Genomic DNA, 14,144 nt, shown 5'->3' on the forward strand with positions numbered 1-14,144 from the left:
ACCCTAATTCCTTCACGTGTGAGAGAAAATATGTCCAAAAATGGGTTCTTCTTTTCTCCTTTGACTTTCTTCCTTCTTCTTTGACTTTTGCTCCTTTTGTTATGTCCTTCTTGCTTCAGAACGAGTACTTCTCATTGCAGATCGAATTCTCTTCTAAGGAGGTTGAAGCTGCTCTTATATATACCAATCTGTGGAGGTCAAATAGCCTCTTCTAGGCCGACTTGTGCTTGGAGGCTTACATTGACTTTCTAGACTCGAAAAAATATCTTTTACATGTTACAACTTGCCCAATAGGGTCTTATACAGATGATAAAGACTCTTTGGACTCAAGAAAATTATTCTTTTGACTTGACAAACCCTAGAAGCATGAAGAACATGCTTGAAACCCATCAAAATCGAGCATGAAACCCATGCTTAAAAATAATATTTCACTTTCTTCTTTTTCCTGTAACATAACATATACATAATTACATGAGTACAGTGACAATTCTGAAGACCGAAACTAGTTACATTTTCCAACAGTCAGATACCACACATACATAAGCAAAAGATGCAAGACAAATAAGAAAGAAATTATAGCTGGATGATAATCAAATCGTCTAATGTCTCAATACATAGAGAGGGATATATAGGTTAACTGCATTATATAACACAAACATCTAGTTAAATGACTTTACTATTTTACATTTATTTAGTGATGATTACACCACTTTGCCATAAAATAAACCTAATTAAGCAATATAGCCATGATATCTAACATAAATGTGTACAATTTTCAAACTTTACATGTGTTTCCTATATATGTGCCATATTTTTTCTCAAACATTCTATGCCTCATTAAAGTTTCATATTGCCGCTGTGCATTGGGATCAGACCATGCTTTATCTATGTACTTTGTGGTCGACAAATGGTTTTATAACATATTTTGTGACCATGGTTGAAAAACAATAACTGAAACCTTCTTGTACAAACAGAGAAAGCACCAAGGAAAAGAAAATGCCTTTTCATGCCCAAGTGTGTAATTTTGGCATGACTCACCTCAAGAAGATTGTACTTCTGAAGAAGCCATTCTTTTGGTAATATCCCAAGTGAAAGTTTAACTGGTATAAGGAACTTGAGAATCATCCTGTTTACAAAGGGACTTCGATCAACACATAAAGTTTCGAAAAACAATAAGAGTACATGATGAAAGATAATTTTTACCACTGGCTAGTTGCATGCAAGTACAGCCAGAGATTAAGAAAATAAAATAAAGAAGAGAAAATTACAGCAAATGCCGAACTAACATTTACAATCTCTCTCTCTCTCTCTCTCTGCACTTTTTGTTGAGTAACATCCATTATGTCTATAAATCAGTTAACTACGGGATACTCTAAAGCAGGACACTACAAGATACGGCACACCTGAATCAAACCTTATGTTTGCCTCTTTCCGAGGATCGCAGTGCTCTAATGCATACATGAGTTTCTGATCTGCCTGTTAGGAAACAGCAAAGAATAGTTCACAAAATTATTTTATTTCAAAAGTTAAAGCACAATTTCCTTGAAACATGTATTTCTGGTGGTCTATATAAATTTTATTAAAGAATAAAATCCAAAGAATTATTTTTTTATGACAAGGACTTAATCAAAGTCTGGAATTCATAAATGTACAATTTGGGGACTGTGATAATATATATCAATTAAAAAATCAAAAGTGTTGTGTCTACATTGAATGCATGTCATCTAAATCAATGTGGAAAAAGTCGAAGTCGGGATTAATTCGGCAAGGGTCCAAAAGTTGAAAAACTCGGCAAAGTCGGGAGTTTTTCGAAAAAGTCGGCAAAAAGTTGGCAAAATTAAAAAAAAATACAAAAATATTCATTTTTTAAAAAATCCGGACTTTTTCAATAAAATCCCGACTTTTTCAATAAAATCCCGATTTTTTCAATAAAATCCCGATTTTTTCAAAGAAAAAAAAAATCATTAAAGAAACTACCACGATTTTTTGGAAAAAGTCCCGATTTAATCCCGACTTTTTCGATTTAATCCCGATTTTTTCGACTAGGAAAAATCGGCAAAAAATCGGCCGATATTATCGGCCAGCCAAAAAAATCGTGTTTTGGGGATTTAATCCCGATTTTTTCCCGACTTTTTCCAGATTCTAAATAAGGCTATTTTGGCACTTAACATGAAAACATGGCACTTCATATCAAGTTTCAGCTAAAATATTAACAAACAGCAAAACTGCTGCTCTTAAAGAAGTAAGATACAAGATATATGACAATTGCATTGTTGGCACAACTTTTCACAAGATACGTTAAAACGGTTGCTAGTGTTTATTGCATCAAAATGCACGCCCACAATATAGGGGCCTATTCAACACTACTATCAGAATTCTCCACTTGATATAAACTTTGATCACATTACGAACAACATATATTTATCATTGGACAATACCATATGCTTACACTGAAAGATCATTTAGAATGTGATGGAATATCTTTATTAGGAGATGATGAGTTGTCAAGGAAGAAAATATTAGAAAGAAAAAGACGATATGGAAGAACTACTCAATTTCCAATTTCAAAAACCTAATTGGTAAACTGTCAAATTAAGAGACTTATGCATGACCATAAGTCTAATTAGAAAGCAAGCATCATTGAAAAGATAAGATAATTTTATTATAGTCCAATGAATGACCATTTAAGCAGGTCAAGGGGACTGTTGGATACAATGATGTCTATACAAAGTGGGAGACCTAATGGAGCTAGTATGAAAGGCATGATGCAAAAAATAAAGTGTGAATCAAATCAAATAAGAGTCTAGCTCCAAGCTCCAAAAATGGGAGGTCAATCTACGAAAAAGATGTACAAAATGGTGACCAATTTTATCAGAACCAGACCATTCATCGAACCAGTAGAGCCCAAAAATGTGAAATGGACCAAAAACAGGTCAACCAAAAATTACATAAATATACAAATTTTGCAATGTTTCTCATATCTAAACCATTATACACAAATATGCAATGTTTCTCATACATATGTAGCAAGGGTACATATATAACCAAAATAGTGTTGAGAAACCAAGTACGATGCGTACAAGTACTATTTCTGAACTATTGATAATTATTTGTGAATTATTAGGGCTTCTTTTAATCTTTCTTCTTCATCAAATAATTACACTTCAGAAATTCAACTAATAGCAATGACAAGAAAGTAGAGATTACAGTGCACAATACATAAGAGACACCAAAATTAGGCCAATGGCCAGGGAAAAACCCAAAAGGGGAAAACCCAGCAATCTTTTTTCCTTAGAGAACCAATCCAACAAGAGATATCAAAGTCAAGTTATGGTCAAACTAACTAGCTTCACCAAGTGTCCAAGTCAGCCCTCTGTCACAACTATCAACCACAGGAGTCACCACAGATTCTCTGTACTAGTTCATATCTCTATCACAGCAGTCACCACAGACCTCTGTATTAGTTCAGATCTCTTTGTATCAAATTGGATCTCTTTATCACAGTAGCCTCACATGGTCAGATCTCTTTGCCACAGTAGCTTCACAGGTTCGGATCTCTTTGTCATGGTAGCTTCACAGGTTCGGATCTTTGTTGCACAGGTAATATGTCACAGAGTTTGGATTTTGCTCCAAGAAACGAATCACAGCACTGACTTCGGCTCATGTACAAGGTATTAGACAAAGGCTTCAACCTTCTTGAACAGATTTTGATCACAGAGATGATTTGTTATTCCAAGGAGACTTCTTCACCTTTTTATTTGCTTCTAAACTCAATTTGGGTGCCCAGAACTGTGTATGTATGCTCAGACGAGTTGTCCTTATGCTTGTGCGAGTTCTGCCTTTGAGGAGGACAAAGAGCTTCAATTTATAGCCAAATATGAAATCAAATGGGTGTCGAAGGAGATTAAACCGACTTGAGGGGAAGAGAGATCGACCTGGACACTTGGGACTCCAAATAGGATTTTTTTTTTAATTTTTAATAAATAAAAATAATTTTGAGCATGAAGATCATGCTTTATATGTACATCAATGATAAATATATTAATATGAAGACCGATCATAGCTACAAACTTCAACACTCTCTCTTAGCTAGGGAGGTATTCATAATGACTATCAAGATAATCTGAGGTTGACAAGTTGTCTAAGGAAAGATCAAGATTAAGATAAGCACCATCATCAATAACTTAATCACCAAAATCAACATAATCACATTTCACCATCAAACAACTATAGACATAGTCTAGATGAAACACCATAGGCCTTATCAAAGATAAGCAAGCTCTCTCTAGAAATAGATTAGAGCGAGATGTTGGGAGGCCACAACTTCTAGGACCATTCTCCCTAATCCAGGTCAAAGTGACAGGGATAATCTCCCTAATCAAGTCACTATACGATGACACAAAGAGAATGATTGTCCTCAACAGGACCATTTTCCTATACAGGTCAAAGTGACACAGGGACTACAACCCTAATCAGATCAATATACAATGGCACAGGAAAAAGTTTGTCCAATGGAACATTCTTCCTAATTCAGGTCTATGTACTTGACACAATGATAACTGCTAAGAAATGTAACTAGTATCAGTCTTCATAATTGTATGATGTAATATATTTGTCAAAAAGAAAGAAAGAAAAAATTATTGTAAAAGAAAAAAAAATATTTAAGCGTGGGTTTCATGCTTTATCATTTTTGTTTCTAGGTCAATCCTGCATTGAAGGCTTCTAGGATTGAGTCATGAGTATATATCATTGTCATCATGGTCTAGATCCTTATTAGGCATTGTGTATCAAAGAAACAAAATTATTTTTATGAAATTGGGTCATCTTATCCTCCTCCATCAAGTCAACCTGCCTACCATTCATGTCGGCCTTAAGAACAGATTGAAACAATTATAAATACCCTTGCATTCGACCTATGAAGGAGGATATTCACCAATGCAATTCGATCTACAGCTACAAGAAAAGATGAAGTGGGAAATATTTAAAAGAAGGAAAGAAAGCCAAGCAAAGGAGATTATAAGTCTAGAAAAGATTTGAAGTTGTCACATTCTACCACACGTGCGAGGTAGACCGAGACTTTGTTGCAGGGCCAAAAAATACAAACTTTGTTGCAGGACCGAAGATATAGATTGCAAAGAGGGCTAAGACCCTAGCTCATCTTTGTTTTGGAGAGTTTATCTATGTTGATGTGACTACATGGAGGTTGGCTTGATGGATGGAGGGCAGTCTTTGTCTAAAGGTCCTAGTTGTCTCACTTGATTTGATTCTTGAAAAAGAGAAGAGTTTTTAGGTTTTCCCCTCAAAGAGGGGTTTTGCCCTGGCTACGTGCCTACATCTTGTGTCCTTGATCTTCATGCATTTACTGTTTGATAGTTGCTTGATGAATAAAAGTAAAAGAAGAGATAAAGAAGTAAATAAGAATTAAAGAAGATCACAAGTAATTATCAAAGAAAGAAAATATTTCTGCCTCTATGATTTTCCAACACGGTATTAGAGCTAAGGAAAAGACGAAGAAAAAGACAACCTTGAAGATAAAAAGGGTTTCAAAGAAAAGAGGACTATGCATAAATCAATACCATATAAGTCTGAAACTATACCTCTGCAATCAGGCCAAAAACCTAGGCTTGTAGGCCGAAGCACTCAGAGGAAGTCAAAAAAAGTATTAGTTTAAGGATGAGAGAAGCTAGACAACCATCCTAAATAAGGTCGAGCTCCTTACGATATAAAGTGAAGTTATGTAAAGTATCATTAAGACCTGAACATACAACATTCTCAGAGATCCGAATTTCGTGACCACAAACATTTATATGATGATCCCAGTATTATGCATAAATGTGATCTATGATCTGAATCTCCTCAACTCATATGGTTGAAATTGTTGAGAAATATAGGGGCAACAAGTGTGTGTGATTTCTCTTTTCATGATAACTGCTTGTGAAGATTTTTTACTTTCCTTGATTATATTGTTCTTTACCTTGATTATTATTGAGTTATTTTCATAAAAGAGTTACCAAAACATAATGAACAATGAGGACACCAAATATAGGCTATTAACCAAGGCCAAAAGCTCTCCAATCTTGAGAGGAAAACCCACCAAATTCTTCTTCTTATAGAATCTTCAATTGATGAATTCCAAGACCAAGACCCTTGACCTAAGAACCTCTCCAAGACCAAGTCACAAGGCTTCCTTGAACAACTCTTCTTTTGCAAGTCAACGCTAGTCAAACTGACTTCTGCACCTTTGTTTTCGGCTTCTCTAGAATTTCGGCCTCTTGTTACAGGCCTGCAATTTTTCAGCCTCTTCAAAAACCCTAGTTGCAGCACGTGTGAGAGATAGACAAAGATTTATCCCTTGATTCCTCTTCGCTTGGATAGTGGCTCCTTTTGCAATTCAGCTTGAAAGGTGTCTTGACTTCCTCCTTGTTTCGGCCCTCTTAGATGACTGTAATGACTTGGCTTCTTCAGCAATAGATAATACCCAATCTTCCTTGCACATGTGAGAGATTTTCACCCTAAAACAAACCCAAACAATTTGGTTCTTCCTTCCACTTCCTTCGCTAGGATAGGAGGCTTCTTCTTGTCCCTTGATCGAACTTTCTTGTGCTTGAGTGAGTGCTCTTCAAATGAGGTCGATGACTCTATATATAGGCTTCTTGACACATCTTTTAGGCTGACTTGAAGCGTCCTTAGGCTGACTTGTTGCTTCATGAGGCCTACTTGATGCTTACACATTTGACATGGTTTTGGAGGGTCTTTTGACTCAAATATTTTTTCTTACAATATGTAACATGCCCAAATGCATCATTCATGTTGAAGAATCTAGGGCATGGAGGTATAGTAGGATTCTTCTAGACTTGATAATAATTTGTGAAGCTCTTTTACAATTTATCTTGTTAGCTTAATCCTCTTCTCTTCTTATTAATGCATGTGTGTTTACTTTATCAAACTGCTACCAAAAACATAAGAACAAGAACACAAGATGTTGGTTCTCTGCCAGGGAAAAACCTCTCTCTCTTAGAGAGGAAAGCCCTTCCGTAAATTTCTCTTATTGAAGCTTCTTATTGATCAATGCCAAACCCTAGACCCTTGATAAGAATATCCTCCAAGCACAAGTCAAGTCCTTCCTTCTTCCTGCACTTTGTTTCCCGGCACTTCGTCCTCCTTCTTCCTTCTTCAACTGGAGATAGACCTTGTTTATGTGAGCTCTAGAAGAGATACTTATCTTTTATACTTAGTGAGATCCTTCACCTATGGATACACCTTCCTTCTCTTGACCAACCGAGTTTCTTCTTGATGTGTAGTTGTAAGCTTGATCTGACAACACAGCAGCCCTAGTTTTTCACATGTGGGTGGTTTCCTTGAATATTAGGCTCCTTTGACCTTTACTTGGGAGAGTCTCTTCTTTGCTTGAGTAGGAGGCCTTATAGGCATAACTTTCTAGCCCAAACAATAAGATATATATGACTATGATCTTGTTGCTGATGTAACTGCATACTGTCCTCTATTTCTCGCACGTGTGACTGTTTTTCACCCTAAAAACAGTCCCTTCAACTTTGGTTTAGACTTTTCCTTCTTCGTTGCACTAGAGGCTTCTTAAACACGACTTTTCTTCACCTTTTCTCGATTATCTTTCTTCGTTGATTTCAGAGGTGTGTTGGCTTGTCATTGGAGGAGTGGACAGCCTCTATATATAGAGGATTGTCCCTCCTTTAGGCCGACTTGAGGATAGTAGGCCGACTTCATTTTTCTTCTTTGGTTTTTCTTAGAGAGGACTTGTCTTTGCTTAGAGGGATATTCTTTCACTCTTATACAAATATATACATGGTGCAACATGCCCTTAATGGTCTTCAACATTTTCTTTTGACTCTTTGACTCACCTATAGCACTTTGACATGCGCTAGACCTATTTCACTAAGAAAGAAACTCATTGATAAATATAACAAAAATAATATTTCTTTTCTTGAATAAATACAAATATCAAAAGTACATTTATGAAGACCGAACCTAGTTACACTTTCTTCAACAATTCATACATGACAATGACTCAATTATTTTATGACAAACCTAGAAGCACTCAATGGGTGCTTTGACCTATAAGAATAAATTCTCTTGAGCATGAAACCCATGCCTCAAGACTCACAATAATAAATTTATTTTTCTCTTTTCATTAAATACATAAAATCATGATTACATCTATCATTATGAAGATCGAACCTAGTTACATATTTCAACAAAAATCTTAAGTATATTGCAGAATGGACACTACAATGTTTTGGTAGCAAACCTAGACAAGAGCAACAGCACCAAGAAGATCTCTCTATGCCTTGTTTGTCATCTCTTCTAAAGAATGTGAATTACAAAGACCCTTAAAACTGAAATTATGAGCATAAGAATGATATATAAGGAGATATGAATTCATAATGTTCTTCAAAGGTGATCTAATTACAAAAGTGGAACATCTTTTATTGTCCCATCATATCCAGGACTGAGCTATATAAAAAGTTGACAAGACCTATTTCAAGACCTACTTCAAAGCTACCTTTGAAAGGAACCGAGATCCCTGAAAAGAAGGAAGTTGACCTATGCATATATATAAGGATTGAAGTAGCCCTAGTCAAAGGACTGAAGGCCTAAGAATCTCAAAAAATCTGAAATTTACAAGTAGCTCTTGAGAAGACCTTGACATCATGGGAAGTCCTTAACCTCAACATATTTGGAGTATTAGCATCTTGAAGAAATCATTGCAACGGACTTATTGCAATCATATTGCACTAAGGTAAGTACAATCATTAACTCAATTTGGATTAGGGTTTTAAAAGCTCATTGTCTTGGTTCTAGGGTGTGTAATATTGAAAATTGTTGACATCCAAGTTCTTATAAACCCTAATTAAGAAATCCTGACCCTAGTTTTGGTCTCTAGGGTTTATAAATAGTCCAAGGAGAAATTGAAAAACCCTGGCAATTATAGAATTGAATGTAAAACCCCAGAATTGATATTTTAGGGTTTGGATCTAAAATCCCTAGTTTGTCATCATACAACTATACTTGTAGACTTTTGGTACTTGTCAAGTAAATGTTGCAAGTAAGGAAGAACCCTTCATAAAGAAGCATCCAATTTGTTACAAACAATAAGTAGTATGTTGATATATCTAGTTTTATCTTTATTGTCCTTTCTCTTGTATTTTTCCTTGGAAGGACAAAACTTGCAGGTATGAGGATTATGGCTAGATTGAGATGGAGACTTCAAAGGAAAAAAAAAACTTGAATCCTGAAAGAAGCTCTATTGCAGAGGGAGCCCTTCATGAGAAAACCCTACAAGGTTTGTAGAAGAAGCTCAAGGTATGTTCAAGACCACGTGATTTGTAGCTAATATTCTTCATTTATAAGGTACGATCATTTTGAATTACTAACTCTCTCATGTCTAGGGTGTTGAATCATCAAGATTCTTAGGGTGATTAATCCTTGAATTAAATCAACCCTTACTATACCATCTATCTTTTGTTTACTTTGGTAAAACCCTAACCTTTAGGGTTCACTATAAACCCTAGCCTTTTGATGCTTAGGGTATGTTGATGTTAATGACGAAACCTTGGTCCACTTAGGGTTTGTCAATAAAGTCTAGAACCTATGATGAAATCCGACTCTCTTGATGCTTAGGGTTTGTTGATGTTATGGAACCCTAGCCTTTTAGGATCTGTTGTTGATGTCTAGGTGATATGATAAAACCCTAGATTTTTAGGGTTTAGTGAATTAGGGTTTATGACAAAACCCTTGTAATAGTTAATGTGAGTTCCTAAGAATAAACCCTAGGTGTATGTGCTTCTGTATGATTGAAAAACCCTAGCTTGGTCGAGTTGTTGTATTTCTAACTTTAGAGTTTTGATCTAGGGTTTACGACAAAACCCTAGTAGAAATTGATATAAGATTCTAGGGTATGATAATGAAACCCTAGATGTAAAATATGATTGGAATGCTAACTTGATTTAGTTGGTGATATCTAAAGTTTAGGTTTGATGAAATCTAGGGTTTGTGACAAAACCCTAGCAAAATTGTTGGGGTATGAAAGATGCAACCCTTGTTGATTGTAAACCTAACTAGGTTTAGGTTTTGGATGTCTAAAGTTTGATTTATTGTTTTAATAACCCTAGATGCTCCCATTGCGATGACATGCTAATAAAATTGACTTCATGCTCCGGTACATATATTTGTGTTTGGTTCTATTTGTTGCTAAAAGTGTGCAGGTACATAGTCTTCAAGATGTTGAAGATGCTTACCTAATAGTGACTTGATGATGATGTCGAGAATGATGGAAAAAAGGAGTTGTAAGGACCTTGATGACATTATGACCTTGTTACCATGTAAAGATTAAAAAACAATTGAAGGAATTAAGGACGAAATTCTTCAATGATATGATGATGCAAAAGAAAAATCATGTGTGGCTGAAAGAATAAAATTTGTTGATAAACTTGTCCCCTAGTTGAGAAGAAACATGCATGAAGAAAATGTATATCTCCCTAGTTGAGAGGGAGCTTGGTTGAAAAAGTAAATATCTTCTAGTTGATAAGTTGATGTAAAGACCATGGGGATGTTTGACATCGAAGAATAGCTCAAGCACTATAAATGGTTTTTCGCGATTGATGAAGCTATGAGCAAGACTCAGAGATTATGACGAAGTGTTGAGGCTGAGTTTGGTGAAGTTGGATAAGTTGAAGAAGGAAGCTTCCCTCAAGATGTATTTGGATTATGAAGCATAATTAGAATAGTTGAAGACCCCAAAGTTTTGTATAAGGACATATATATATTGAAAGTATATTGATTGACGTTGTGAATCTATTGGTTGAATAGGTATGGATCTCTCCCTACGTTTTTGACTATTTGATAAGCATGCTTGATGATTTGATAAGGAGAGATGAAGTACCATGAGCTACTAGTGATGGCACTTGGAAGGACATCTTGGTCGCCCTGTTGATGATGTCTCAATCCCGGTGAGGGAGGGTATCATTGGTCTTGTGGAGCTCTGACCTTGGATATGATACCTAGATCCCTGTGGGTTGGTGTTAGGGTTGAAGCCTAATGGTACCTATAGTCGTAGAAGCTTGGATAACACCTTAGTCTCGTTAGTGTCCTAGATCCTTGATGAGTGTATGGCACTGGAATCCCTGAGTTGGATTCTTTGTATTAGTGTCATGACACTTGGATCTTTGATGAGGACACCTTGGCAATGATGGTATCCTATTGAACTCTTCTTGGATTTGGAACACTTCAAATTGAGGTCAACCTTGTACCAATTGAGCAATTTTGAATACCTCCCTAGTTAAGAGGGAGTGTTGAGAAATGTAATTAGTATCATTCTTCATCATTGTATGATGTAATATATTTGTCAAAAAGAAAGAAAAAGAAATTTTATTGTAAAAGAAAAAACAATTATTTAAGCATGGGTGTCATGCTTTATAATTTTTTCTTCTAGGTCAAGCCTCCATTGGGGGCTTTTAGGATTGAGTCATGAGTATATGTCATTGTCATCATGGTCTAGACCCTTATTGAGCATTATGTATCAAAGAAACAAAATTATTTTTATGAAATTGTGTCATCTTATCCTCCTCCATCAAGTCAGCCTACCTACCATTCATGTTGACCCCAAGAACAGATTGAAACAACTATAAATACCCTTGCATTCAACCTATGGAGGAGGAGATTCACCAATGCAATTCAATTTGCAGCTACAAAAAAAAATGAAGTGTGAAATATTTAAAAGAAGGAAAGAAGGCCAAGCAAAGGAGATTATAATTCTAGAAAAGATCTGAAGTTGTCATATTCTGCCACACGTGCAAGGTAGATTGAGACTTTGTTGCAGGGCCAAAAAATACAGACTTTGTTGTAGGACCGAAGATATAGATTGCAGAGAAGGTCGAGACCCTAGTTCATCTTTGTTTTGGAGAGTTGATCTATGTTGATGTGACTACATGGAGGTTGGCTTGATGGATGGACGGCAGTCTTTGTCTAAAGGTCCTGGTTGTCTCATTTGATTTGATTCTTGAAGAAGAGAAGATTTTTTGGGTTTTCCCCTCAAAGAGGGGTTTTTCCCTGGCTGTGTGCCTACATCTTGTGTCCTTGATCTTCATGCATTTACTATTTTGATAGTTGTTGGATGAATAAAAGTAAAAGAAGACATAAAGAAGTAAAGAAGATCACAAGTAATTATCAAAGAAAGAAAAAATTTCCACCTTTATGATTTTCCAACAATAACCTCCCTAATTAGGTCAAAGTACATGACACAAGAAGAATGTCAGTCCACCAGACCATTCTTCCTAATCAAGCCTATGTACTTGACATAGGGATAACCTCCCTAATCAAGTCAAAGTACATGACACAGGGATAACCTCCCTAATTCTAGTCAATGTACTTGACACAGGGATAACCTCCCTAATTCTGGTCAAAGTACATGACACAGGGAGAAACCATATCTATGATGCAATCATCACTCCCTCTCAATCAAAGAGGCATCTCAAACTTTTCTTCAGAAAGAGGCTTCGACTATCTTCTCATCAATGGAAATATATTTGAGCTTCACTGCTCCCTTCGGCACCATGTCTGCCATCATGATCGTCATCTACATTTGATCAAAACTTGCAAGTAATCTCTGAAGCTATAATGATTCTCAACCAGCCAATCCAATTGCAATACACATTACCTCTAACATATTGCTTCATGCTTGTCCAAGAAATCAAGCAGTCCATCATCCAAGAATTTGAGGTCAACCTTCTCTGAGGTCATAACAAGCCTTTTTGACTACTCCCTCTAGAGGCAACAGCTGCTCCCTCTGACACATGAGTCCTTCAGCTTTTGCTATAGACAAATCATATATAGGATCATCCTTGATTTATTCAACCAAGCCCAAAAGTTTTCTTTACTCATGAGGCTTCTTTCCATGTCCTATAACGACCTGAGGCAACCCGTATAACTCAAGCAAGTGTCTTGTCATAATCTACTCCCTCTTGTTGGAAGAACTTTCTCAAATCTTGCTTCCAAGCGGCTATTTGGTACAATATAGAAATTCTATAACATTTTCTTGCTTTGCTTCGTTCTTCTGATTCCTCCATCCGTTGTCAACATCTTGGTAGCTTATTCTATGTACCTGCAATCCTCACAGGAGGCCATGGAAGATCAATTACAACTAAGAAGAGAATTTAAAGATGATATTAAATAGCAACAATAAATCAAATAAGAGAGATAAAAAATACTTATCTTTTTGAGAAGAATGTTAGTTGCCTCTTAATCTTTATACTTCTTGCATCCATCTACAATTTTGTCCATGCCATCCTTTAGATGCCATTACTTCCTTTAAAGAGCTAGGGTTTCTTCTTTCAGCCAAACGATTGAACCAAGTCTAAATTCTAGGGTTTTATCCACAGACCTTAGACATTTCTTATCAAGAATTCCAATTTTCTGGGGACTATTTTAAGAAGGGTTCTAAACAACTTCTAATTTAATGTGAGGGACCCCTTCAGCTCCCTCTTGCTCCTAGACTACTTACAGTAATCCTAGTAATATAAGTCTTTAACATCAGATGCTAAAGCCTTTGAAGAATCATTCTTGGATTTCTTTTCAAGAGGATGCTCATCATCATCATTTTCAAGAGGATGCTCATCATCATCATTGCCCTTCCTCTTCTTATTGTTCGATGCTTCAGAACAATTATTTTTATGTCCAAATTTGTGACATCCATAACATTGGACTTCGGACAAGTCTTTCTTTCCTTGGAGACTAGATATTCTACCTGCATTCTTATTTTGAGAGCCAAACTTCTTCTTACCATAATTCCTTTTAGATTTTGTAGCAAAAGCTTGAGTTCTCCTTCATCGTGTCTTTGCATCTTCCCTTTTAGCAATCAATCTAGATCCCTCTTGAGTGCAGTTGGTCCATAATTCTTCAAAGCTTGGAGTATCCTTTCTAGCACAAATGTTAGCTGCAAATGAATCTAGTAAATCTGGTAGGCCATTGAGAGCAGTAGTGATTAATTTAGATTCGAAAATGAATTCACCCATACTTTGCAGCCTATCCCTTATGTTAGCAATACTCATAAAGTAGGAGGCCACAGGTTTGTCTATTGACATCTTTGCACCACGAAGTTGATTTCTCAAAGA

The 14,144-nt window shown here is 36.1% G+C and overlaps 1 protein-coding gene across 2 annotated transcripts in view; it reads right to left on the bottom strand.

The window, feature by feature from the left end:
* EER5 (proteasome family protein) overlaps positions 1-14,144 on the bottom strand; it is a 185,198-nt gene that overhangs the window by 53,324 nt on the left and 117,730 nt on the right. For both annotated transcript variants that reach the window (XM_089412526.1, XM_089412525.1), the window contains 2 exons: positions 1,415-1,476; positions 1,039-1,126 (listed from right to left, as the gene is read on the bottom strand). In XM_089412526.1, coding sequence (XP_089268652.1) covers positions 1,039-1,126; positions 1,415-1,476 — 150 coding nt within the window. The remainder of the gene's footprint in view (positions 1-1,038; positions 1,127-1,414; positions 1,477-14,144) is intronic.

Source organism: Pinus tabuliformis, chromosome 3_1 (genome assembly GCF_031772625.1).
Source record: "Pinus tabuliformis cultivar Carrire ecotype Pingquan chromosome 3_1, CPIR1, whole genome shotgun sequence".
Lineage (NCBI taxonomy): Eukaryota > Viridiplantae > Streptophyta > Pinopsida > Pinales > Pinaceae > Pinus > Pinus tabuliformis.